This window comes from Fusarium oxysporum, chromosome II, assembly GCF_013085055.1.
Source record: "Fusarium oxysporum Fo47 chromosome II, complete sequence".
Classification (NCBI taxonomy): Eukaryota; Fungi; Ascomycota; class Sordariomycetes; order Hypocreales; family Nectriaceae; genus Fusarium; species Fusarium oxysporum.
In genome coordinates this window covers 1552345-1577334 of record NC_072841.1, presented here as the reverse complement: position 1 = coordinate 1577334, position 24990 = coordinate 1552345, and the positions used below count along the sequence as shown (strand labels likewise).

Below are 24990 nucleotides of genomic sequence, written 5' to 3'. Positions count from 1 at the left end.
GGTTTTGCTGTTACCTGATTTTGAGGTTGACAGCGATTGACGTTAAGGTACAGACTACAGCCAAAGAGGTGGAGGTGCAGGTGCCCAGGGTGGGGTCAAGTTTCGCCTGCCACCAAAGTCATATTGGTATAGGTACCTATATATTGGTACCCTGGCCTGGTCGTCTGGCTGGTGCCTACCTAATGGAAGCATTTATTTCTCCCACATGTAAGTCAGGATAGGTACATTAGAACAAGAACTCTACCTAATGAATTCACCATTAACTTCCAGCCACAAGATACCCAAGGTAGTACAAGACTTGAGGTCCAATTGCAAAGGCTGCAAACGCCGCACTAAAAGTTTACTCAGAGTTAGGGATTCAGTCATCGCATCACCATTTTCTTGAGAGTCGTAGTATTATGAGATATATGATTGGGAAACTTACAGTATCCCTAGAGCGTAAATATCATTGTAAAATCATAATGAGCCCTACCGGATAAGTGATCAGCTCTAGGTTAGGCTGCTCGTCTTGGTGGTGTAATGGAGTGAGTATATATCAAGTGCCGCGTTGTCGGGCTACTGCAGTCGTTATTGCCGGGTTTGTGCTGAACCAAGTGCCGGAACAATATTCTAGCGTCTGTGCTTGATGGAAGCCTTGATTCAATCTTCGAGCTTGTGCCCGTAGAAGCCTCGGAAGTTTCTGAGATCGAGCACCAAACGTTATCGGTGTATCCAAAAATGGAAAACTATTCGAATCTTGCATAAATACCTTATTTGGCTCGTTGAGGTATCATAAGTCATTGATTCAGTAAACGATTCCAGCCTATGCAGAATAGACCATCATATCATTCAAGACAAGACATATCATTTCCTGTTTCATCATAATCCTTCAACCTCAACTCTATCCATTGATAGTATGACCATGGTCAAATCTGGACGGAAAATATGCCCACGATCTTGAGATGTTTAGCATCTCCGGGCAGAAAACTTGATCACCTATAATGCACGAGACATTACCGACAAGTGCTCATCTATGCGCTGCCTTGCTATCTTGATCCCCTTATCAGCCCAGTTGCAAGGTGGGCCCTCAGTGATTCAGACATCTCCGGCCGCAATCAGCTAAGGAACAGACGTGATTCGCCCATCGCCTCTATCTCCTGATAACGCATACTCTTCAACCTCCGCGGGATCAGACCAGAGCCCAATGCATCCACTCAATTGTAACTTGCATCTCCTCGCGGGAAATAGAGAAACACGATATCATGAACCAAGCCTCAGCAGATCCAAATGGAGAACCTCAGGGGGGTCCTAGGCCCTCGAAACGGGCAAACGGCAGTGCCGTCACGTCAGATCACCCGCGATAAGACTTATTATACTGCACTTTCTACTACCTCTTAGACTAATCCTCAATTCAAACAATGTTATCAATGCTCTCGGTTGTGTAACTATTCTTGAAACTTCTTCACAACTAACACACATATCTTTATACACCATGGAGACTTCAACAACAACCCTCCTACAACAGGAAAGGATTCCTGAAAACTCTGAACCAATCTCAACCCATACACATACCCACAGCCTTCCTCCTACTCCTCCAGGAACAGCAAAGCCATCTCGGATAGGTAGCTTCCACGATCTACAAGAACTCTCATCAGTTGAATCTCCTCGTCTCGACCATATCAAGCCTTATCCTCTACCTCCAAAATTCTCGCCAAAGTCTGTCCTCAAGGAAGATCTCAAGACTCCTGATAACTTTGTTGAGAGAGATCCACGTCTTATTCGTCTAACTGGAGTCCACCCTTTCAACGTCGAGGCACCCCTGAGCGACTTATACGATGAAGGTTTCCTTACCAGCGAGAACCTTCACTATGTCCGTAACCACGGACACGTACCTAGATGTGAAGACGATGACATTCTCGACTGGGAGTTCGAAATAAGTGGCCTTGTCGAAAACCCCATCAAGATGAACGTGCGGGATCTCATCAACGACTACCAGCAATTGACTTATCCAGTGACGTTCGTGTGTGCTGGAAACCGTCGCAAAGAGCAGAACATTGTACGGAAAACCAAGGGCTTCTCTTGGGGACCGGCCGGCCTGTCAACAGCTCTCTGGACCGGTGTTGCTATAGGAGATCTCCTTTCTGCGGCGAAACCTAAGCGCGGAGCCCGGTATGCTTGCTTCGAGGGAGCAGACAAGTTACCCAATGGCTATTATGGTACATCCATCAAGCTCAACTGGTGCATGGATCCTAACAGAGGTGTCATGGTGGCTCACAAGATGAATGGCAACCCCCTACCTCCAGACCATGGCAAGCCTGTTCGTATCGTCATTCCTGGACAGATCGGCGGTCGAAGCATTAAGTGGCTTAAGAAGATTACTATCACTCAAGAGCCTAGCGATAACTGGTATCACATATATGACAACCGTGTCCTACCCACCATGATCTCACCTGAAGAGAGCGCAAACTTGCCTGAGGTCTGGAAAGATGAGAAATACGCCATTTACGACCTCAGCACGAATAGTGCCATTTGTTACCCTGCCCATGAAGAGAAGGTGCCATTCACGGATGCTCCGGCAAGCTATAAGGTGCGAGGTTATGCCTACAGTGGTGGCGGAAGACGTATTACAAGAGTTGAGGTTACCCTTGATAAGGGTAAATCTTGGAGACTCGCCAACATCAGATACCCTGAGGATGACTACCGCAACGCCCCTGAAGGTGATACTCTGTATGGGGGGCGTGTCGACATGTGGTGGCGCGAGACATCCTTCTGTTGGTGCTTCTGGGACCTTGACATTCCTCTGGATGAGTTGAAGAGTGCAGACGACATCATGATGCGTGCTATGGACGAGTCCATGAACGTGCAGCCTCGAGATATGTACTGGAGCGTACTGGGCATGATGAACAACCCGTGGTTCCGCATCGTGATCCACAAGGAGGATCATGCACTTCGCTTCGAGCATCCCACTCACGCTACCCTGAAGATCAAAGGTTGGATGGAGCGGGTCAAGGAGGCCGGTGGTGATCTCACTAACGGCTACTGGGGTGAGAAGGCCCCTGGCGAAGTTCAAGAGGTCGTGGTAAAGGAGCCCGAGAAGCAGATCTGCATGACCAACCCTCAGATCAATCGAAAGATCACCATAGAAGAGCTCAAGGCTCATAGTGGTGAAGAAGAGCCTTGGTTCGTTGTCAAGGGCGAAGTGTACGATGGCACTCCTTACCTCTCTGGTCACCCTGGTGGTGCAGCATCAATCTTTGGTGCCGCTGGTCAAGATGCTACTGAAGAATTTATGGCCATTCGTAAGTTCTACCTAATCATACCAAGGCAATCGAATTGTTCGCTAACATTCACTTCAGACAGCGAAAATGCAAAAGCCATGCTGCCCACATACCACATTGGCACTCTCGATGAAGTATCCCGTGCCATTCTCAGTGGCGATGCTACCAAGACGAACGACGACGCAGACCGAGAAGTGTTCCTCCAAGCCAAGACATGGAGCAAGGCTATTCTCGACAAGAAGACATCCATCTCACCAGATACCAAGATCTTCTCCTTCAAGCTCAACCACGAAGCCCAGAAGATTGGCCTCCCCACTGGCCAGCATCTTATGATGCGTCTCCGCGACCCTGCCACCCGCGAGGCTATCATCCGCTCATACACACCATACTCCGACGGCTCAGATTGTGGCCGTCTGGATATTCTTATCAAGATCTACTACGATACTCCCCAGCGCAAGGGTGGTGTTATGACACAAGCACTCGATGCCCTTCCCATTGGCCACTGGGTTGACTTTAAGGGACCTACGGGCAAATTCGTCTATCATGGCAATGGCCTCTGCACGATTAATGAGAAAGAACGCCGTGTTCGCCGTTTCATCATGGTGTGTGGTGGTTCTGGCATTACTCCTATCCGCCAAGTACTCCGCGCTGTTATGCATAATCCCAAAGACACGACGCCATGTCTGGTCTTCAACGGCAACCGGAGTGTGAACGATATTCTCTGCAAGGAGGAGCTCGAAGAACTGGAGGCTGCCAATCCTTCAAGATGCCGAGTCGTTAATGCCCTCTCTGATCCACCACCCGAATGGAATGGCCTCAAGGGCTTCGTGAACCAAGCCCTGGTTCCCGAATACATGGATCTGCCTAAGGCAAGTGGTGAAGGCGACGAGTTGGTGCTTGTTTGTGGACCTCCACCGATGGTTAAGGCTGTTGAGGCCTCATTTCTGGGCATGGGTTTCAAATCAGATGATTTTGTATTCTTCTGAAGGATCTTCAGGGTGATAATCTGACAGTCAAAGTGGACTGCTTACATATTTCACGATGTTACTTTACAGGGAGGCGTGAGGCAAATGGCGTTTAGAGGTTAGATTATTTTTTTGGGATTCTTTGGCAACTCTATAAAATCAGAGTTCGAGTAACGTACGTATAAACAACAGTATGCTATACATGCTCCAACGACCCAACTCTGTGTATCTATACAGGCATGCTATCCCTGAGCAACATCAAACTGGAAAGTGACTCCTGGTCATAACATCGTAATAGGTTAAAAACAGAACCGGTAGACTCGAAGCGAACCGGTGAGGATTCTATCAATGTCCACCCTCGGAACTACCTTCAGCAGCCCCCTCGGATCCATGGCCAGTCGGGTTTGGATAGTAGAAGGCCGCAACAGCAATAGCGACGTAAAGAATGATGAGCAGAAAGCCTTCCAGGTAGTTACTCTTCTGATCCTGGAGGAATCGACCAACGGTGAGAATAGCGAGGATGAGCATGACGAGGTCGAAAACTGCAAAGTTGAGATCAAGACCCTTGTTGAGGCCCCAGCTGACAACGACGGCAAGAGGGGCGTTAAAGAGAGCAGTTTGTAAAGTCGCACCGAGTACGTGAGACATTGCCAAATTAATCTGGTTATCCCAGGCCTCATCGATGGCGGTCAAGTGCTCCGCAAGCTTCTCAACAAGTGGAACAAGGATGAGACCCATGAATGCGTCGCTGACATCACCCCTTTCGATGACATATTCGATCTGCATGACGAGAATAACCGCCGTCCATGCAACAAGGCCCACGGAGATGACCAAAGCGATGATGCACTCAGTCAAAGTAAGCTTGGCCTTGGCTTGGTCCTTGTGCTTGTCTCGATCGTTGTGTTCATCCTGTTCGAATACAGCAGCGTAAATACCATGGTGAGTTCGAGCCTGATAAAAGACATATACAAGATACGCGATGATCAGAAGAACTGAGATGACGCGCGAGATTTGGAGTGTCTTGTGGTCGAGGTTTGCGGCGGTAAGTGACTCGCCATTGCCAACACCGTACTCGAAGACAGTAGGAAGGGCCAGAACAACACCACTGGGAATCAGTCAGTTATTGAACGAGGGGGGAGGATCGGGAAAGTTATACTGACGCAGTTAAAAGTAGTCCGCTTCCAGCTTCGCTGATAGCCTCATTGAATTCCTGTTCTTCTTTCAACATGCCACCAACGAAAAAGCAAGCACCGAGGCATAGGAGCATGGTAGCAAGAATTGAACCCATGATGGCAGCCTTGATAACGAAAAACATATCCTTGGAAAGAAGAACCATGAAAAGAATGATTTCGACGATAGAGCCAATGCTAAAAATAAACATGTCAGTTGTTGTTTCTTGGATTTAAATCCATGAGGAACATACGTGATCTCGAGAAGGACACCCAAGACATGAGGCAGCTTTCGTGACAGCTCCTGACCAGCAAAGCCGATCAAATTGGCACACGGAACCATGGCGATATAGGCCAGCGCGAAAATGGTGATATGATTATCGGGCATAGCATCTGATACGCGTGAGCCAAGTCTACACAGGAGATAAGATATTGTGGGAGAAGACTTACAGCGAACAGCAATGGCAGCAGGAACGAAAGGCCAGAGAAAGTTGCAAAGCAAACTAGCTCGACTGGTTGATCTGAACGAGATCTTGGAAAAGTGAATAGGATGGAAGCCCTTTCGACCACTCTCGCCCGCAGGCTTGATATGTCGAGACATTTTGCTGTTGCCGTGGCTTCTTTTCTCTCCTCTCTTGTGTTCGCTATATGTGTTTGGAACCGGGAGAGTACGGTCGTCGGATGAGACTTGTCGCATGTCGGGAGGGTTGTATGAGCGATGTCGATGGGAGCGTGAAGAGGAGCGATCTCGAGGCATGTCGGCTGCCTTTTGTATGTTCACTTCAGTGCAGTACGGGACAGTTCAGGTATAGTCCTCTCAAATTTCCGAGAGAGAAGGGTCGAGACCAGGGACTAGGACCTAGGGGCTTGTAGGAGGGAGCCAGCTGCCAGACCGCCCAGCGTATACGGATAGTGTGTGTTTACTTGTTACGGTTGGAGTGGTTAGTAGGCAAATAAAAGGGAGAGGACCAAGCGCGTAACAAAAGAGGGAAGGGAAGGATGGATATAAGTGTGTGGGAGAGAAGAGGAAAGCAATACTGTAACGAGGCACTCACTCCCAGTCGATCCTCTATTCAATGCATTGCTACTGTATGCGAGTACAAGCTCCATGTTTCACACCTCTCGGCAGACCTAACCCCCCTTTAGATCTCTTGGTCCACGGCTCATCCAAATCTCCCAGTAAATAAAAAAGACCCCTTGACCTTATGAGCCAATGAGATAGCTCCAGCATGATGAGGATGCGGTCACCCACAATGCTTATGCCCTGCCAAGTTTCGTCCCCAGCAGGCCAAGCCGGGCCCAACCGTTATTTTCGGGGGGACATTGCTTGGCAGTGCCTTGAATCTCACCCTAGTCCAGCTACGTCACTGACGCTCTAGCCGCTGTCCAGACGACATCATTGTACAGAGCAGAGCAAGGTGCTCCATTGCTGATTGCTGGCATTTCTCTTACCATAAAAAGCAGTCTTATCGCACTCTCACTCATCCTCCTATATCTGGCTCTACTCGTCATACCAACAGTGGTGACCTACGTAACTAACTAGTGCGATTCATATTATTCTTGTTTTTATCCTTATTTCATATCCTTCACACTTTACCCTTCCGAGGTCTAGACCCAAGCCATCTTACCCCATACAGGCCACCTCAGCAACGCCAAATCACACCCTAGACGCTAGACTTGGAAAAAGCTTGTTCATCAGCCAGACAGGGGCATCAATTCTGTGATCCCCTGTGCCGGTTTCCCGTCTACCGACACTCCCATTCCGATTCGACGCCCAAAGGAGGCTTCATATCGAATTTGCAAGCCACTATGCAAATCCTCTTTTGCTAGTTCCTGTGTGGTATTCTGATATCACAAGTGCCAGAGCTGGCGGCCTCGGTCTGCTTGTGCAGCTAACACTGTCAACCTGGGCAATTTCCGGCACCGTTGGTGCATATCATCATATTTGAGCAGGCAATGCAGTAGAGGAAAGAATCGAAGAACCCTATACGCTTATGATAACAATAGGACTGCTACTAGAGTCAGACAAGATAAATTGTACATATCCCGGGACGTGGCGTCAAGTATTCGACAACATTAGACAGGGGTTCCCTCGGCTCGTCCACCATTCAGTTGAGTTACAACCATCCTAGCGACCCTGCCGGCTGAAGCATGTATTGCTGCATAGTCGATATCCATAGTTTGATGGAGGGAATATTTTGTCATGGAATAAGGGCATCGTGATTTCAACTAGGGCGAAAACAATTTTGGGATTCGACAGCCGAAGTACGCCCTGAAGGATAAAGGAATCCAAAATGGATTGAAGAGTCGAGAAGAAGACGAAGTTTGAGCGTGGACCGTATATAAGAGAGACTGGAGATCTGGATTCGTTGCTTGGAACGAAGGTAGGTGTATATACTGGGGGGACGCAAGTGAATCCTTTGCCAAGTCGGTCGTAATCGAACTAATTAACAAAATGACAGTGATAGCGGCATGTAAACTTAGACCTCGTGTTGTTCTTTATTCGTTGGTATCGCCGATGTTACGGTTCTCGAAGGCTGCCTCTTTGGCCCGGTACGGAACAGGTTCTGCCAGAACAACTGTTTCAGTACCTATGGGAATGTTTAACTCTGGACCCATCGGCAGTGACTCCATATCAATCTTGACGTTCAACAGAGTCTTGAGGATCACTTGACTGCCCGCTTTGCTCATCACTTCGTTCGCTTGCTTGCACAACTCTGATGCCACACATTCAACACAACCTCGCTCGCAGTGACAGTCTTCGACCCGCTTCAACGCATCCCGTAGCAGCTGGTCGACATGGTCAAATGCTTTCGTGCTGATACCTGAGCCTCCTGCACCGCCTTTGGCATCGTAGAATGTTAACCGTGCTGGTCGCTTCCGCTGTGATTCCTGTTTTGCGAACTCTTTCACTGCCGTCTTGCACTCTGTTCGTACATCGCCAGGCATGCTGATAACAAAAGCTGGCAGTAGACTCATAATGGCATGCTCTGCAGCGTGAATAGCGGCGGCAATATGAAGCCGTCTCTCTTGGAGAATGCTCATCGCCTTCTTAGGCACATCGAGCCACATTCCCTTACTGAAACGTATGACTGGTGGATTGTCCACCTGTACCGCATCCAACACTCGGTTTTTCTTGTCGACCTTGAAGAATCCAAACACGTTTTGCTGGATCTTGATTGTTCCATAATAAGCATGCGACCGAGAATTCGAGATTGTTCTGATGGCCTCTGTCTCCGTGGGATCGATATCAGTATAATCACGCTGAATAGTTGTCCACTCAACCTTGACCCTTTCCACCCTGGCCATTCCTTTGTCAGGCTGGAAGTCTCGTACAAGGTAGGGATTACCCTGGTGAAGAAAAATGGCTCCATCGTAAAGTGTAAAAGTTGCTCTGGAGGCCTCCAGCTCCTCCAGGACAACATTCCGGCCGTTGGTGATATCTATGATAGCAAAGTGGTCGTCTTCTGTGTCTCGTATAGCAACATACTTTGCAGGGACAGGGCGAAATCTATCATGGCAATGATAAAAGCCCATGTCATCTTTTATTAAGCGCTCCATGCAAATCTTCGGTAAGTCTTTGCCAAAGTATTTGGCATCATCCTTTGGGCGTATTGGCATTTCATATGCCGCGCATTGAATGTGCCCTTCACGCACAAGCATGTTCTCCAGATCAACCTGCAACTCGCAATTGGGCTTTGTGAATAGCTCGTCTGGATTCTGCATGTAATGCTGGTCTGTAGCAAATCCGTCGCCAACGAGTATCGAAAGTGAATCCTTGTTGCGACGGCCAGCACGGCCACTCTGCTGTCGCAGGTTGGCAATCGTATAAGGGAATCCCCACGTCATGACACAATCAAGGGAGCCTATGTCAATACCGAGCTCTAACGCAGTGGTTGCAACAATTCCGAGCAGTTGACCTTGAAACATTTCAGTCTCGATCCTGCGGCGATCTTGTGCTGTATAGCCGCCACGATATCCCATCACCAGATTGGTACATTCTGGCCGCCCCAGGTTCTCGAGCTCCTGCTTGATAGTGCTCACGAGCAGCTCGCATTGCGCCCGAACTCTGCAAAATGCAATGATCCTTACACCTCTTAGCATCAGGGCACAAAACAGGCGTGCGCATTCAAACTTGGTGCTGCCACGGCCAGATGCAGGATCGCCAGGGTCTTTATACGGAGTGTTCCAGCACAGAAACTCCTTCCGTCCTGATGGAGATCCATCGTAATCTATCAGCTGGACGTTTTCTATGCCGAATATGGTTTTGAAGTGTTGCTCTGGGTTCGCAACTGTAGCAGAACACGATATAAATTTGACGCGCCGGTTTCCCACGGCGGCACATATTCGCCTCAGTCTTCGCATGATGAAGGACATGTGAGAACCCATTTGACCATTATAATAGTGCAACTCATCCACTGTTGACGATTAGTACGCGTATAGAAAGTATAAATTAAAGGAAGCGCTTACCAACGACATATTTCAAGTTCTTCAGGTAAGATCTCCATCGCTCTTCTTGGGGTAATATGGTAATGTGAAGCATATCTGGATTAGTAAAAATGATTCTTGCTTGCTCTCGAATCTCATTGCGCTCAGTCATTGGAGTATCCCCATCAAAAGTCTCCACCATAGTCTCTTCAAGACCAGGCATATAACTCATCATCTCTTTCAAGCTCCTCTTCTGGTCCTGTGCTAAGGCTTTTGTGGGAAAGATGTACATTGCTCTGGAGTTGTAGTCCTCTTCGAGGGCACGAATGACCGGGAGTTGGTAGATCAAACTCTTGCCAGAGCTTGTCGATGTTGACACTACAACGTGCTTGCCATCGTGGAGACTGTTGAGAGCCTCTGACTGATGCGCATAGAACTGTGTGATTCCCTTGGCGTTGTATAGAGCGTTGACCAAATCCTGGCTCAAAAGAAAGTTGAGGTCCCCATACACAGCCTCCTGCTTCTCAAATACTCGATGTCCATCAGGGACAATCTGCCCAGTATACCAGGGGCTCTCCTTGAGCTCCTGTACGATTTCTGGCACGGTCTTTCGTTCCTTTGGTATGCTTTCTGGTATCGAATCGGCTGCCTTCTCCGGGGCAAACTCTTCTTGGGCAGAAGGGGCCGGGAAGTATGCCTTTGTTTGTTCTTTGAGAGTTTCAAGTGGATCAATCCCATCTTCGGAGCATTTGTTGAGGAAGACATTAATAGCATTGGTGAATTTTTGGTTACGCCTCTCGATCAGATTGGTCATCTGTTTTTGGCTGAAAACAGGCATTCTCAGCTGCTCGTCTCTCAATTTTCGGTTCGGCTTCGTTGGCTCGCCAGCCTTGCCTGGGACTTGTCTCTTCAGATCGCCATCGATGAATTCGAGAAAAAGGACTTCTCGTCCTGCAGGTTCAAGATCCCGATCATGTTGTTTGTCAAGGCTGTCCATGCCAGTGTACCCGCCCACTGAAGCATCATGCGCAGGAGCCTGAGACCTGAATGATTTGCCAGTTCGGAAGACCTCGTCCCTTTCAGTGCCTTTGACATCAAGTTGCAGCATATTCTCGTCGACATATGCAAAGAAAAGACCCTCAGGGCGAATCGCCACCATGGAAGCAATCTCATCGACCAATAGTTCCCGCTTGATATGGGCTTCAACGGCAGATTTTATAGTGTCAAATGTTGTGGCGAGATGTTTTCGAGTGGTGCAAAAGGTGTAGACAAGATTGAGAGCTCGATGCGTTCGTTCAACCTGCTTAAACTCTTCTGGCCATTCCACAGCGCAGGGTACTACTGCACTGCTGGCTTCTTTCTGAAGGGTCGGCCGTGATTTTCCTCCCTTTCCTCCCCGTTTGGATTTCGAGCTGCTCGGCTGACTTGAAGTCAGACTCTCTGCTGTTGAGTCCTCGTCGCCATCACGCTTGCGTTTTGCTCCTGGCAGTGAATATTCTGCGTTAGGACCAATTCGGTCTGATATCTCCTTGCGCTTTGTCATGTCATCACTGGAAATTGAAGAAATGTGCGAGGCTCGGCTGAACTCATGACAAGGTGAAAGCCGTTTCAATACGTGAAAGTGGCGACGTCATGCATTGTTCGAGTCGCGAAATTGATGCCAAATCACGTGCATTAATTATAATATCACCAATAGCCAAATGTGACGAGCAATACAAAGCCTAGTAGAAATGCAGGTATTATTGTATCAATCGAAGCGTGTTTATTTGTGCGAATATGACTGCATGGCCAGCACACGGCTGTAACACCATCTCCATCCACTTCTCCAGTGTCCAGGACCTATACTAATGGCTTCCCAATGCCATTGTTGAGACACAGCAGTGCTCCCCAAATGATAGCTATGTATACACAATTCTATCCATGGTTCCGTGCAAAAGCCAGAAAGAGAATAGGCTCTCACGGTGCATTGTATCAACATGTGTGCTCCAAGCTGGGCACGACTTTGTATCCTTCTAGTCGTCTGCCCTGCTTGCCATTTGTATAAACGGCAGCTGGCCAGACTGGCTCCCCTCATGTATCAATGCAAATCCCCGTTTGCGATTCTATCAGGGCTTGAGGCAGGGCATCACCTCTTTATGGGGGTTTAACAGCTTTGCAACAGCTTTCCAAACAGTGACTAACTGTTCTGGAGTTCTTTTTGGATGCTTCCAATCTCATTCATGAAAAGCTTTGCGTTAGCAGCTGACATCTGCATGACATTTGTCAGTTCCAAGTAACGTATAGGAAATTCAAGGCATTGCGACTTACTCTCATTGTAATGCTCACAGGTTTGGACTGTTCACCCTCGAAAGCAGTGAAGAGAATGCCAACAGACTTCAATGAAGCCTTTTCTTGGAATTTCATGGCGGCGACAAGCGCTGTGTTCAAAATGACTCGATGTGTTTGATCCTGGCGCATGATGAGACGGGCAACCTTGTGACCTTGGGATTCTCCTGCGGCCTCCTCATCCATTTCCAAAGCGGAAGCATCAAATGATCCGGGGATGACAGCGCCGTTTTCGTCGTACTCGACACAGGCCTGAGGCACATTAATTTTAAGCATGCCTGCACCTCGTTCTTTCCAGCCGGCCTCTTTGTCGTGGTAAAACATCTTGGCTCTCACAGAGACAACCGTTGCCTCGCCGGCTTCGCCATCGTTAACCTCGACTAGTAACTGTTAGTACTAAATTGACAAATAGATAGATAGGAAACTCGCTTTTCTGCAACTTAAGCTTCTTTTTCTCGTCGGATTCCTTCTCTGGCGAAACAGCACGTTCGGCTTCAGGAGGTTGCTCACTCTCCTCTCTTTCTTCGTCCTCTTCTTCGCCCTCCTCGGATTCACTATCCGGGGCACCAAATGGCTTCGCAGGTTTCTCGCTCTTGAGGGGCTCCGCACCAGGCGCGGCGAAGCTCGAGAGGGGTTTGGTACCCCCCAGAGCAGATCCAAAAGTGCTTCCCCCAAAGGGGCTTCCGTTGCTTCCAGTTGATAATCCTGCAAAAGGCGACGCTCCTCCTGAGCTTCCAAAGGTCAGCTTGGGCGGCGCGGCAGGCTGTGCTGTTGTAGATGAGGGCGGAGAAGCAAATGAGCTAAGCGAGGGCTTGCCAGCAGCGAGTGACCCGAACGCACTTCCGCTCTGAGAGGCACCAAGAGAAGCAAAGGGCGATGTCCCGGACGACAGCTTGCCAAAGCCAGACGCTGCGAAAGCGCTAGCAGATGTTTGTCCTTGGGACTTTTTTGTCGGTGATTTGCCCGCTTCGGTGTCTTTGGTCGCCTCGCTGGAAGCAATCGTTGATGGCTAAAAAGAAAGAATTAGTCCAGCCCCCTACATCTTGGCAAATAAAACTGCAGTTAGCATACCAAATCTGTATCTTCGTCGCGATGTCGCTTCTTCTCGGGCTCGGTTCGTAGAGCTCTATCCTTGGCCGAGTCCGATGATGCTACACTGTTCGCATCGTTTTCCTCAGCATCTTTGCTTCCCTCTAGTTGGTCATGTGCGCGCTTCTTCTTAGGAGAGGCGACTTGCTCCTTCAAGTCATTGTCGGGCGCATCCGATGTGTTAGCAGCATCTTCTGGACCAGACGTTGGAGGGTCAGAGATAGAGGATTGCTTTAGTTCACGACGAGTAGCGCGAGTCTCTGCGTCTTCCTTGGTCTCGACGTTGAGAGGTTCGTTCTTGGGACTGGCATCGGGAGCGTCGTCGGCCATGGCGTTCAAAGGCTTGGTGTGATGACGGCAGATTAAGGACGATCAACGACAAGACGATTGGGTTTGATAAGGGGAAGACGTTGAACTTTTGACGCAGAGTTTATAGCTGAGGATATAGCACAAGACATGGAAGGTCCGAGAATCACGAGTGATGTATGAGCAAAAACATGCGCTGGACTCGGAATCAGGCTGGGCGCAGGTTGTCTGAGTTGGGTCACTCTTCGATGTTAGAATCGAAGGTTGAGTTGAGCGCTGCGTGGAGCCAATCAAACACATGCAGAGTCGCCAACGTCAAAATAACCAGAGCTAACCTAGACACCTGAGCCTACCTGAGCCTACTGTAGCTAAGGTATTCACCGCCCGCCTGGCGCCAATGTCCACGCCAGCAGGAGGGGTAACAATGGAGGATCGAGATTGGACGTCATTTTTACGATTAAACAAAGACAAAATGATCACAGACAGTTGGGGAAAATGTGAAACGCCCCAAAATATTGTATGTAAGTTGGCTTTATACTGAAACTTGACCCTTAACCATGACTTTGTTCCACCTTTAAACAAAAACATCGACCACCTTCACCGATCTTTAAATGGATCAAAGCCCGCCAGTTCATACCTAACGTACGGACCTAGTGCATCTGCTCCGGGAGCAGGGATTGTAGCCTTGCTCTAGGTTCAATTGTCACACGACAAATGCAAGTTCATGAACTATCCATAGCGTAATTCGTGAATGCGTAGCCATCTCATGTTATCAGCCTTTCATATGCCCAGAGATCTCTGAATCTAGGATAGGATAGGATAAGATAGGACCCAATGGCTCGGTACCGTATCTCCACGTTAATCGCGCCAGGATCTGTTCCGTCTTAGGAAAACAAACAAACTGCCATATTCGACAAAGCATATCATGATAAAAGTGACACATATTTGCAAAGAACAGTTCAAGAACCCTAGAAATCAGTCCATAACACCACCCCATCACCGAAACACTCAACACCGCAGTTCTAGTCAGGTTCCGGTTCGTTTCAAGTAAGAATACATCAGTCTAAATCAACCCTTTTAACCACTCCGTCTTTTCAAATCGCAGCAACCGAATAGCGAATCGCGTTTCCTGGTAACGAGCCCGGGCCTAGCTGATAAAGCACAGACAGCCAAGACCGAGATAGAAGACAAGCAGAGGGTACACTGCAATGGCTACTCGGTTCTTGACAACTCCGCTGCCACCTAAAATGCTGACACCAGCAGCCAGAGACCAGCTGATAAGGACGATATAGATGGGGATGCGAGCGATCCAGTGGAGACCCAAAGCAGACATCATAGCAGCAAGAACCAGAGGGAAAAGCGTATATCCGATGATGCAGACGCTCTGGGCGAAGGAGCTTTGAGCAAGTTAGCGAATGTCATATGAGCAAACCCAGATAGCGAAACATACATGTTACCACCCAACAGTTTGATCTGTAGCGTCACGACAGCCTCACCGAGCCAAATCATGGCAAAGACGCCACTGAATACAGCATCGCGCTGTTCAGATCGAGCGGTGATGCTCAGGAGAACACTTAGAAGTAGACAGAAGATCAGAGGACCCCAGAGATCCCAGTCGCGAAGACCAGGAGTCATGTTGCTCTGGAGCAGAGCCTCAGCATCTACCATACGGCTCGCCAGTCCAGTGAGTTCTTCCCTTGTCCCTGAAAGACCTGCGCCGCGGATGCTGGAGTAAGCGCCGCGCAGACCTCCCTCGTTATCAAACATAGTACCCCCCAGAAGATAGCGCGGGTAGAGCACTTCTCTGAGCTTTGCCCAGACAGCGAGCAGGTCGCGCCGCAGTGTATCCCATACGGACTCGTCAATTGTATTTTGAGGAGCTCTTCGGTCTTCTCCGGGGATTCGCGAGGTCAGATAACCTTCGTCCAACGGTCGCGACGATGAGCTGGAGCCAATGTTGCCTGTCAAGGGCTGACGGGCGTTGTTGGTCGCAAGAGGGTCGTCGAAGTCGTTGAGATCGGCTGGATATAAGTCAGTTTCCACGGAGTGTAAAATAGAGCTTTGTATGTTCCGGCAACAATAAGGATCCGGTGGGCGATCTCTTACCATCATCAGGGTCGATCAAGTCGTCCTCATCCTCCAAAGGTGGGTTGGCATAGTGCCCTCGAGCGCTGGAAGCTGACATGATATAAGCTTGATGTAGAGTTTCGCTCGATTTGAACAATCAATTATGCAATGCGCGCTGATGGCGATAGTACCGTGGCTATCTTTCCGGCGTCACAGAGAAGTCGTGGTTTCAAAAGTGTGAATGTGAAGCTGACGTACGTATCTCTAGGTAATAACGGCGAAACTTCCACGGTCGCCTCTCCAGAAACGACCCCTTGATGAGAGGTGGCCCAAGCTTCCCTTTCACTGCAGCCAATCACAGCGCCGTCCAGTTCAGGTACGGGCAGGGGGGCCTCTCAAGGGCGGAGCCATTTCAATTGGATCCCTTGAATGACAGATAATTCTGATTCAAACACGCATTTACTATTCTAGAAATGGAATCATTTATTTGAGGAGCAAGGGAAATCAAAATATATTAACCACCTTCCAGGTTTTTCCTAATTCATATTGTCTGACGATTCCAGCTACGCCATGTCATTTCTCCTTACTACAACATCAGTGCGACTCAGAGCTTCTTCAAGGTTGAGACCGAACAGAAACAAGCCTACAGCCACTGAGCTCTTTGAGTTACAGGCAAAGTCAAAGCTCATTAACAAACACACCATTCAACCCCTTCCCCTCTCATTGCCTTTGTTCAATATTTCATGATCAATGATATACGTCTCCAGAATACTTTCGAATAGGTCCTGCCTCGAACGGCACTTAATGCCATCCGTTTGTAGGATTATGGTGATCCTCGGCTGACGTGGTGGGAACTTGAGGGTTTCCAAGCCAATGCTGTCCATCGCTCCACTGGCTTGGATGTTGGTTCACTGAAGAAGCCGCCATGTTGGAAGGATCCTGGTGGTGTTGACGGCTGTTCTGGGCAAATGCTTCTTGGTTGCGCTGATGAGCTGATGGTTGTGAATACCATGGATTACCATGGCCATTGGTTGCATGGTTCTGATATCCCAGACCAGCCGTACTGTAGTCTGCTGTTCCCTCCATCGAAAACTCAGTTGACACCGAGTCCTGCTGGTGCAGCGATGGCTGCTGTCGTTGGGCCTCTTGAGCCCATCGCTGAGCAGCCTGGTTGTAAGGCCCTTCGTATGAGGCGTCTCCCGCTTCAGGGTCCCATATGGGAAGACCGTCGGGAGGTTGAGCCTCTCCTGACGGCTGGCCATGACCATGAGATGCTATGTTTCCGTTGATACCCACAAGGGCCCAAGCAAATACAGCAACATCTCTAATGGATTGCATGAGCTGATCCATAGGCGGCCCACCGGCAGCTTGGATACCGCTTCGCAATGGCATATGGTGTGGGGCATATGGAGCTTGGAAATTGTGAACAGCCTCGTGAGGATACTGGGGATACACAGGTTGTTGCGCCCAAGGAGCAGCGAAAACACCGTGGTCGAAGGTAGAAGGAATTTGGGGAGGCTCAACACTGGGAATCTGAGGTCTTGCTCGGCGGAGGATGACGACAAGACCGTCAGAGGTACATGAGACGACCGCTTCCAACTCGACAGAAGGTGCCAACTGTCGTGCTGGGCGGCTGCGCGATCTGGGTACTTGGGGTGCGTTGTCTTCAGGTGGTGGCGGCGACTGTGGTGTGAGAGGAGTCTGATAACGAGTAGCTCGTGAGCTAGAGCCCAGAGCATTGGAGCTCGTAGTGCGGGATTCACCTGATATTTCGTTGGAAGTAATGCCATCCTGCATGTCCACATCGGGTTCTACCTTGATGGAGGGACCTGCTGAGCCCCGGTGGGCGTTGGAGTTCGAATCGAGATCCATGGCACCATCCAGCTTAACACCACCTCCCTCAGAATCGCTGGAGCGGCGGCTCTCGGCACGTCGTTGCTGGTTTGGAGCCATCAAGCCGCTTCCAGATCCATTCTGGTCTGGGTACGGGCTGTTGGTGGTGCCGTTTCTAAGGTGACGAGGCCCCTCGCTTTCATTTCGTCCATTAACTCCATCAATTGTCGACTCTTCATCAACATTGCTCTCTTCTTCCTCGAAGTCTTCGGGTCGTCGTGGATCTCGGGACCAGAATCGCAAGTAAGCAATGGAATCATTGGCTTTTGCACTCTCAATGCACTTGAGTGCATCATCCAAGCAGGTCTCTCGAATGCATTCGTAGAAGCTTTTATGCTGGACTTGGTCGGCAGGAACCCCGAGGATGGAGGCGACAGCATCGGTTGCAAACATAATAGTCAATGTTCTAGTAAACCGATTAAGGATAAGAGCAGCTCGGGGTTCACGCTCTACAGGTGGCAACCTGAACTTGGGGGACAGATGTTGCAACATGTGATATCGTGGGTCTCGAGGGGAGCGTGAGAAGAGACGCCGGACTTGTGGTGCGTCCAGAGCACGTCCTACATTATATTAATCTATGCAAAAGGGTATATCAAGGGGGCAAGGTAACTGCGGTGAACATACTCTCACTCTTGGCATCACGCCGGTAGATACTTATACAAGCAAAAAGAATATCGTGGACGATTGAGAAGCAGCATTCACTGCTTACCCAACGACCATCACGAGAGCGAAGACGTGCATAGTGCAGGACGGCAGCCTTGTCCAGCAAGACACCGCGACTATGGACGGATCGCGCATATGGAATTTCATCCGGATGAAAGAATTCGAAAGCCGACTTATTGATGACGTCCTGTGGAGAGTATCCAAGAATTTCAAAGATGGAATCAGACGCGTAAAGGATATTAGCGTCCGGATGTAAATCTGGGTGAAAACGTGTTAGTGAAGGTTTGGGAGAGAAGAGACTGGGACAGAGATAACTCACTATGTATAGTCAAGAAAGTATGCTCCATGGAGATGACGGTGCAAGAGCAGCGAGCTCCGCAACGAATTGGCCTGATAGTAGAGTTCTAGTTGAAAGCGAGAGATAGCGGTATGCAGGCAGGGCGTGTCCAGTGAACGTTGGCTAATACCAATCGATAGTCACTGGAGAGGCGAATATTGGATGATCGTTCGAGATCAGAGTTTAAGCGAGTGCACGAAGGGACTCGACAGCGTATAAATCAAAGTCGAGGAACAGAAGAAGTGATGTAAGTGGGTTGAAGGTCTCCCACCATCGATAGGTCTAACTCGCTAACTTGAGATAGTGTCTTTTGGCGTCAACTGCCAGAGTGGATCTAGTCGATAGTAGGTGTGAGACTTTGTAATCTAGAGGCGGGTAGTGGAAGATATCTTGGATGACAGGGCACGGACGCGGTAATCAAGTCCGAGGCCCTGACAGATATGGGTTTTAGGGACTAGATAGGGACTAGAATAGAAGTACAATGTTTGGGAGTTGTTCAAGATGAGGCAATTGTTGATCTGGTGATACAGATCACGAATCTCTGAGGGAGAAACTGAGGTTGACGATGATGGACAAAGTTGGAGAGTACTTTGGTCAAGTAAAGAGATGCTTGGGCACTGAGATACCTAGCAGTTATAGATTTCTCTCTATGGTGCCTAAGAGCACTGAGGAGAATGAAGAATGAGAATAAACTGAGTTGCTGCTGAGATGAACAAGTGCGGGCAGCCCAGAGATATATGAAAAAAGACCAAGAGATGGCTGTCAACTGTGAACCAGGGTTGTGCACGAATCCAGTCTAGGGACATGGCCCCGGAGCAACGCGCATCCGGGAATGGGGAACTCAACAGTGTTGTTTCTGTATCTGTATGTGAGGCTCGACAAAAACAGGGAGTGAAAAATGAAAAATGAAAAATGAGATTCTCCTCTGGGCTTAACTGGGGGCTTGACGAGTCAAGGTTGGTTGGTTGGTTTGCGATGAATGTTTGCTGTTTAACAAGTAGAGGTTGTCCACACTCGACGTCACAGCTGAAAGATTTGTTAGTTTAGTGCTCGACTATTGTTTGAGTCCAGTCCTGGTCTTTTGACTTGGCTTTGAGCTGTTCCTGAACTCCCTGGACCCCAAATGATATCGTCAACGATATACTCGAGAGACAATGTTGTTGTCGAAAAAAGATCGTCATCCTCAAGTACCTCGTCACGGAGGCTTATGCACCTGAGACAAGGTTCTTTACAAGGTATATTCCAACCCCATCACACAAAAGCTCAAGGCTAGGAGGGACACGAAATGCCACTTGCAGCGATGGTAAAGAAACCCCGAAGTTCGTCGGATGCACCGTTGACGGGCGGCGGATTTACCGTTTGTATGTAGGTACAGTACCGTCCTGTACCTCGACTAGGGAGACTCGAAATGAGGCTGCAGTTCCGGAGGGTGGCCACGATGCTCTACTGGGTTACGTATGTCTTGGTCTTGGAAAAAGCAAAGAAGCTCAACGCCATCCTTGACACTCAATGGCCGAGTTTCGAGAATAGAGACAACAAGAGTCTCTCTGATGCAGGTTTATCCGGTTCGGTAACTCAATGAATGGAGAAAACAATTGGGACAACCAACCAAGCCCACCAACCCTTGGAAAGCTGAAAGGAAATGGCTTGCAGTCCTCTTTGTTCGCATGACTCGAAGGTCCGTGCAAACTTTTGATGGGTTTGTCTGCACTCGGTACATATTCTCTCTTTACTGTGGCTTTCTTTTTGATGGCGGGGAAGGGAACGAGGAATGACGTTGAATAGAGTGACGAGTAAGATTAACGGCCATCTACGGAAGAGGAATAGTTGTCAATCGCTGAAAGAGGGGGACCACAATTAATCGCCGCTCCGATGTCGAAACAACAGAGCTTAAACAAGGATCGAGCTTTTTGTACTATCAATCGAGGAATTGGCTTTGTTTTCTCCGATACTTTCCTCAATTATCACTCAGGGATACATCAGCTACTGCACATAACATACAATTCAGTGTTTCAAGATGAGGAATAACTTCTACAGATAATACAGGACTATTGTACCCGAACCAACATATACCTCTCTTGACATAATTCTTTGTTGCCTCATCTATAATAGGTAGTCCACGACATAGAACAAGGAACGCCCTATCTCTACCTATCTCTCAATGAATACTAATCGTCACACTTTTGCATGACCAGATACTTCGTTTTGTCTGTTGTGCCACAATATGCCATGCCCCCATCCGTCTCAGCATGCCGTATCCCTCGAAACTTCACGCAACAGCGTTATCACTACGGAGGGAGCAGCCGTTGTTGCTTTTGTGGCCACCTCGATAATGCTCTGCTCCCAAGCAGGTATCTTTGAGGGCGTGCCCATCGAAAGACCCTTGTTCTGACGGAGTGTAACTCAGACCCGGTCTTGGTGCTACTGTAGTCTAGGGGCCGAAGCCCATTCTTCAAGCGCGGGATCTGGAGGTCGTCGGTTGACGGCGCCTTTCCCGTCGCACAACCCTTTGGATAACCGACAACGGGTGGTTAGGTCATTTCGCCCTTGCTCAAGCCACAAGGGACCAGTGGACGGATGACTTCAATCCCGGCCCAGCCCATCTCTTGATGGAGCACCGTCTGATACTGCAAGACGGTCCTTGTGTCCCTCACTAGAAGTTAGACGAAATTTATCGGGAAGTCGTTGCGAGGACCCCTGAACACCCTAGCACGTCAACGCCCGTGCTGCCATGGTGGGTGGCTTGGTGTGCTCAGTTGCAAGTCCCTGCCTGACATTTATGATCGACAACTAGGACCTCGATAGTGAGGCTAGCGTGACGGAGGCTTGATTGGTAGCCATCCATTCTTTGTGCATCAATACTACTCTGGCCCTGAAAATGTAGCCAGTAGTCACGAGAATGCAGGCTGAAAGTGTGTTTGCTGAGATGGCTCCGCATAGCAACCTGAATTGGATATCGAAACTGGCAGTTAGCATGAGCGTCATTGACAATGGAAAGCCTTCAGATGAAGCGTACAGCTTCTAGATTTACTCATGGTCATGGGATCATGCATCAATGCTACACACAGGATTGCGAGACGGATACGAGGCAGAGACACGACGATGCGGGTGTAATGAGTGACTGTGCGTCAGAATGACAGTGAGTTCCCTCAAAACACCACGTTAGGATCGGATACGATGAGATCAGGCACTCGGCTGTGCGAGGTGGTGATGAGGGAGGTGAGATTCTGTACATCTCACAGCTCCGCCATTTCGAGGTGTATGGGTAACAAGATGTCCCAGCTCACGACATTCGTTTCTATGGTGCATATCAAGACTCATACGAGGCACCAAGAGGGTAGATGCTCTACTTTTGTCTTTGATATGCAAAGCCACAAAGCTCTTGGACTTGGAAGCTGGTGTTCCTCAGGTAGCAATTGCGCAACTGACTTTGAGAATGATTCTGCGGTGCTGCAGGTTCTGCCATGGAGACTGGATCTAAGATGTGAACGACATGGAATAAGAGGAATGATTGGTGATAGGTATGTAGTGCAAGAAGACGTTTTGAAAGAGCACAGTATTCTGTAACCGGGAGGAAATGCTCCATGGCCATCACGATCCATCTCTTGACATTGATAATTCGAACTAACCTAAACCTAAAGCAAGTTGGTGGCCGTTGAGGCGTACGTAAGGTACCCGTCATTGGTCTGCGTACCGTAGTCTGATGTTTCACTCCTCAGCCTATTTCGATAGAATCAAATTTCAGACTGTCTGATGGTAGAGTATCTGCTTGTTGAGATTTGGTGAAGTATGGATGAGAAGGAGCCTGAGGTGGGAAGAAGAATGGATTGCTTCGCCAATGAAAGCTCCCGCTCGTTGATTCAACCAACCAGAGCCTGCGCTTGCTTAGCACTCAGATCCACTCTTCCTACTAAGTTACCTTAGTCGCCGCTCTTTCTTTCGACAACATCAACTAACGTAGCATCATTCAACTCGACGCGCACCGCGTTAATGATTCTTTTTCTTGATCCTGGATTTTTGACGTGAACAGCGAAGCAAGATAAATGGTGGCTTTTTAACTATATTATTAATTCTGATATTCGAATCAGACTCCAAAGATTTTGTTTCTTTTCTGCTTGTCTCACGGCGCTGCTCCTGAGTTCTCGTTAACGGCGTTTACTTAGTTGTCAACCTCTCAACCTCGCATCCCAGACTAAAGCCTTCGAGGAGACAACATCAGGCAAGCAAGCAATTCTTGTCTACGCACCCAAAAGGAGAAAACACTTCTCGTCATCTCGCCGCAATTCTCATCCCACCCTGTGTGCAACATTGTGAGGCCGTATCTAAGATTCGTCGCCAAAACATAATCTTCAACGGTTACTATTGATTAGCCAGCCAGTATGGCTATCACCGATGAGAATGCGTTTGAGCTACCCAAGCTTCGTTCCTCGTTCTCGCTAGAAGTAATCATCAACAAGCCCCATAGAGTCTTTGAAACTGACAAATGCAATAGAACGATACAGAGTTTCTCGAGAATGACAACGTTGCTGGTATAACCCCTTTTATTCATTCCACTCAATAGTCAATGCATTGTCTTTTCTAACGCGAGAACTATCTTTTCTGAAACATAGAGTTCTTCGATGTCAAGTTCTGTCCCTACCAGCCGCTTGATGCACAACCTGTCTTTGCGGCTATCAGCAAAAAGCATGTAAGTCGCCCCTCAGCCTGTTCAACTCTGACGGAATGAGTTCTCACACGTGCCCAGGTGGTTATCTGCACCCTATCTCAAACAGCTGACAACAACCCATGCGAAGTCCTCTCGGTGATCAGAGATGATGATGTAGGTATTGCTAAATGTGCTCTACCTGCCCATTGCGGTTTGATAACATTGTCTAGGAAGAGGCTTCCGCATGCTGTTGTACTTGGACAAAAGATCCCGTAACAGGCGCCCCCTACCTATGCATTGGTGGAGTCGATGCCAAAGTCAAGATCTATGATGTTGTGAACGGGAAACTATACAGGGTATCCTCTATTCCAAGGAAATGCTGTGCAATGGCAGTCGCTGACTCTTTCTTGCTTGATTCTAGTGCCTGACCGGCCATGGAGGTGTTAGTTCATCAGCTCCAATTTGTCACGCCTTGACACAGAAACTCATTTGAAGCAGGATGTCAATGATCTAGCAACTTCGCCTGCAGACCCGTCTATTATCGCCTCCGCTTCTGGTGACACGAGTATTCGTGTCTGGAGTCTTGACCCAGTTCACGCAAACCGGCCCTGCTTGGTTATACTCGCTGGTGAAGGCCATTCATGGGATCTTCTGAGCTTGGTGAGGTTTTCACTAATTTCGACATCGACTTCCTCCTGAATGCTGACAATTGCTGATAGGCTTTCCATGACACTGGCCGGTACATTCTGTCCGCTGGACATGACCAGATTATCAACCTGGTAACTATGTTTCAACAAGCTTCTGGCGGACTTTTCTAATTCATCAAAGTGGACGCTCCCAGATCTTCCCACTGAGGCCATCACAACCCCTGTCCGTGTCCATTACCCTCACTTTTCGACCTCAGCAGTCCACAGTGGTATCATTGATTGGTAGGCTCTGTGCTCATATCTGATGGTCTGGATGCTAACACGGTATAGCGTGGCCTTCTACGGTGACTATATCCTATCTAGGGCATGTCATGACAATGTTATCTCGCTTTGGAGAATAGAGGGTTTCTCTTCTGCAAACCCTCCCCCTCCCCAGAGCATGGCACCGACAGCTCAGACCACTGTTCCAACCAATTACGATGAGGCGAGCCGTCTCACACGTTCAGCGTTTGTTCCAACGATGTCTCCTCAGTGCCCTTCTCAGTATACCATGCTACTCCAGTTCCATACCCCCAACTGTGGCCCGCAGTTCTTCATGCGTTTTAAGTTACATTTTGTGCCGGACCAGCATCCAGTTTTAGCATTTTGCAATGCAGGTGGAAACGTTTTCTTTTGGGATTTTGAACGTTTGTTAGCGTACCGAGAGTTCATGGAAATGCTCAAGGACCCAAACAGGGACAGGAGTAAACCAGTCCCCCATCCAAGTTGGATGAGGCTTGTGAAGGGTCGACCCCCCAAGACGGACTCTAATAAAGGCCGGAACGCAGGGGCCGACAAGGACATTCCGAGCGCCTTCCGAGCAGACGCAATCAGGCTGAGTGAAGAGATTGGTGACTATAACGCAGAGACCCTAGAGACCTGGGCGTCGAGGTACAGTCAAGAGGATCCTCATGAGCCATTGAAGGCACATAAGACGGAGTCTTCATCTGCCAATTTTGTGGGTCGACAGGCAGCTTGGAGTCCCGGAGGAGAGTGGTGTGTCGTGGTGGGAAGCTCAAATCAGGCATTGATCCTCCAGCGCTGGGCTAACAAAGGGTCAACATCAAGAGCATCTGCCTCTGCCTCTGCCTCTGCCCCTCCGTCCGCTCCCCCATCTGCCCCTATCCAAAACGGCACGAGTTAGTATGACGGCCGAAGGA

General features: G+C 48.9%; 7 protein-coding genes across 7 annotated transcripts; 2 read left to right on the top strand and 5 right to left on the bottom strand.

The window, feature by feature from the left end:
- The first annotated feature begins 1397 nt into the window (after positions 1–1397).
- On the top strand, positions 1398–4405 carry FOBCDRAFT_287984 (uncharacterized protein). Its single transcript, XM_031173009.3, has 2 exons — positions 1398–3278; positions 3336–4405. The coding sequence occupies exons 1-2, from the start codon at positions 1472–1474 to the stop codon at positions 4241–4243; spliced, it is 2715 nt and encodes a 904-aa protein (XP_031049794.2). The 5' UTR covers positions 1398–1471; the 3' UTR covers positions 4244–4405.
- A 9-nt stretch (positions 4406–4414) lies between these two features.
- FOBCDRAFT_154406 (Sodium/calcium exchanger protein-domain-containing protein) lies at positions 4415–6508 on the bottom strand. Its single transcript, XM_031173014.3, has 4 exons — positions 5842–6508; positions 5646–5784; positions 5383–5589; positions 4415–5327 (listed from the first exon to the last, which is right to left on the bottom strand). The coding sequence occupies exons 1-4, from the start codon at positions 6146–6148 to the stop codon at positions 4568–4570; spliced, it is 1413 nt and encodes a 470-aa protein (XP_031049799.2). The 5' UTR covers positions 6149–6508; the 3' UTR covers positions 4415–4567.
- A 1382-nt stretch (positions 6509–7890) lies between these two features.
- FOBCDRAFT_196546 (uncharacterized protein) lies at positions 7891–11362 on the bottom strand (the record flags this gene model as incomplete). The annotated part of the gene is made up of 2 exons (XM_031173008.2): positions 7891–9809; positions 9862–11362. 2 exons carry the CDS (start codon positions 11360–11362, stop codon positions 7891–7893), a joined length of 3420 nt encoding a protein of 1139 aa, XP_031049793.2.
- Positions 11363–11540: 178 nt separating this feature from the next.
- FOBCDRAFT_214401 (uncharacterized protein) lies at positions 11541–13809 on the bottom strand. The gene is made up of 4 exons (XM_059609380.1): positions 13216–13809; positions 12574–13153; positions 12127–12524; positions 11541–12067 (listed from the first exon to the last, which is right to left on the bottom strand). The coding sequence occupies exons 1-4, from the start codon at positions 13561–13563 to the stop codon at positions 11996–11998; spliced, it is 1398 nt and encodes a 465-aa protein (XP_059464091.1). The 5' UTR covers positions 13564–13809; the 3' UTR covers positions 11541–11995.
- Positions 13810–14214: 405 nt separating this feature from the next.
- FOBCDRAFT_214399 (uncharacterized protein) lies at positions 14215–15875 on the bottom strand. Its single transcript, XM_031173006.3, has 3 exons — positions 15646–15875; positions 14990–15560; positions 14215–14936 (listed from the first exon to the last, which is right to left on the bottom strand). The coding sequence occupies exons 1-3, from the start codon at positions 15722–15724 to the stop codon at positions 14687–14689; spliced, it is 900 nt and encodes a 299-aa protein (XP_031049791.2). The 5' UTR covers positions 15725–15875; the 3' UTR covers positions 14215–14686.
- A 532-nt stretch (positions 15876–16407) lies between these two features.
- FOBCDRAFT_268884 (uncharacterized protein) lies at positions 16408–18509 on the bottom strand (the record flags this gene model as incomplete). The annotated part of the gene is made up of 3 exons (XM_031173004.2): positions 16408–18059; positions 18124–18420; positions 18482–18509. 3 exons carry the CDS (start codon positions 18507–18509, stop codon positions 16408–16410), a joined length of 1977 nt encoding a protein of 658 aa, XP_031049789.2.
- Positions 18510–22620: 4111 nt separating this feature from the next.
- Positions 22621–24974, top strand: FOBCDRAFT_287970 (WD40-repeat-containing domain protein; the record flags this gene model as incomplete). The annotated part of the gene is made up of 8 exons (XM_059611715.1): positions 22621–22941; positions 22992–23028; positions 23110–23186; positions 23244–23318; positions 23375–23500; positions 23643–23804; positions 23943–24073; positions 24122–24974. Exons 1-8 carry the CDS (start codon positions 22879–22881, stop codon positions 24972–24974), a joined length of 1524 nt encoding a protein of 507 aa, XP_059464090.1. The 5' UTR covers positions 22621–22878.
- Positions 24975–24990: the final 16 nt, after the last annotated feature.

Excerpts from the sequence above, each read along its gene's own strand:
- FOBCDRAFT_287984 (XM_031173009.3), top strand. The coding sequence starts at position 1,472 with ATGGAGACTTCAACAACAACCCTCCTACAACAGGAAAGGATTCCTGAA. Across the intron at positions 3,279-3,335 it reads TGAAGAATTTATGGCCATTC|ACAGCGAAAATGCAAAAGCC; the intron begins GTAAGTTCTACC and ends CATTCACTTCAG.
- FOBCDRAFT_154406 (XM_031173014.3), bottom strand. The coding sequence starts at position 6,148 with ATGCCTCGAGATCGCTCCTCTTCACGCTCCCATCGACATCGCTCATAC. Across the intron at positions 5,785-5,841 it reads TGCTGCCATTGCTGTTCGCT|ATGCTATGCCCGATAATCAT; the intron begins GTAAGTCTTCTC and ends CACGCGTATCAG. Across the intron at positions 5,328-5,382 it reads AGCGGACTACTTTTAACTGC|TGGTGTTGTTCTGGCCCTTC; the intron begins GTCAGTATAACT and ends ACTGATTCCCAG.
- FOBCDRAFT_214401 (XM_059609380.1), bottom strand. The coding sequence starts at position 13,563 with ATGGCCGACGACGCTCCCGATGCCAGTCCCAAGAACGAACCTCTCAAC. Across the intron at positions 13,154-13,215 it reads GCGACGAAGATACAGATTTG|CCATCAACGATTGCTTCCAG; the intron begins GTATGCTAACTG and ends CTTTCTTTTTAG. Across the intron at positions 12,068-12,126 it reads CTGTGAGCATTACAATGAGA|ATGTCAGCTGCTAACGCAAA; the intron begins GTAAGTCGCAAT and ends AATGTCATGCAG.
- FOBCDRAFT_214399 (XM_031173006.3), bottom strand. The coding sequence starts at position 15,724 with ATGTCAGCTTCCAGCGCTCGAGGGCACTATGCCAACCCACCTTTGGAG. Across the intron at positions 15,561-15,645 it reads CTTGATCGACCCTGATGATG|CCGATCTCAACGACTTCGAC; the intron begins GTAAGAGATCGC and ends ACTTATATCCAG. Across the intron at positions 14,937-14,989 it reads AAACTGTTGGGTGGTAACAT|CTCCTTCGCCCAGAGCGTCT; the intron begins GTATGTTTCGCT and ends ACTTGCTCAAAG.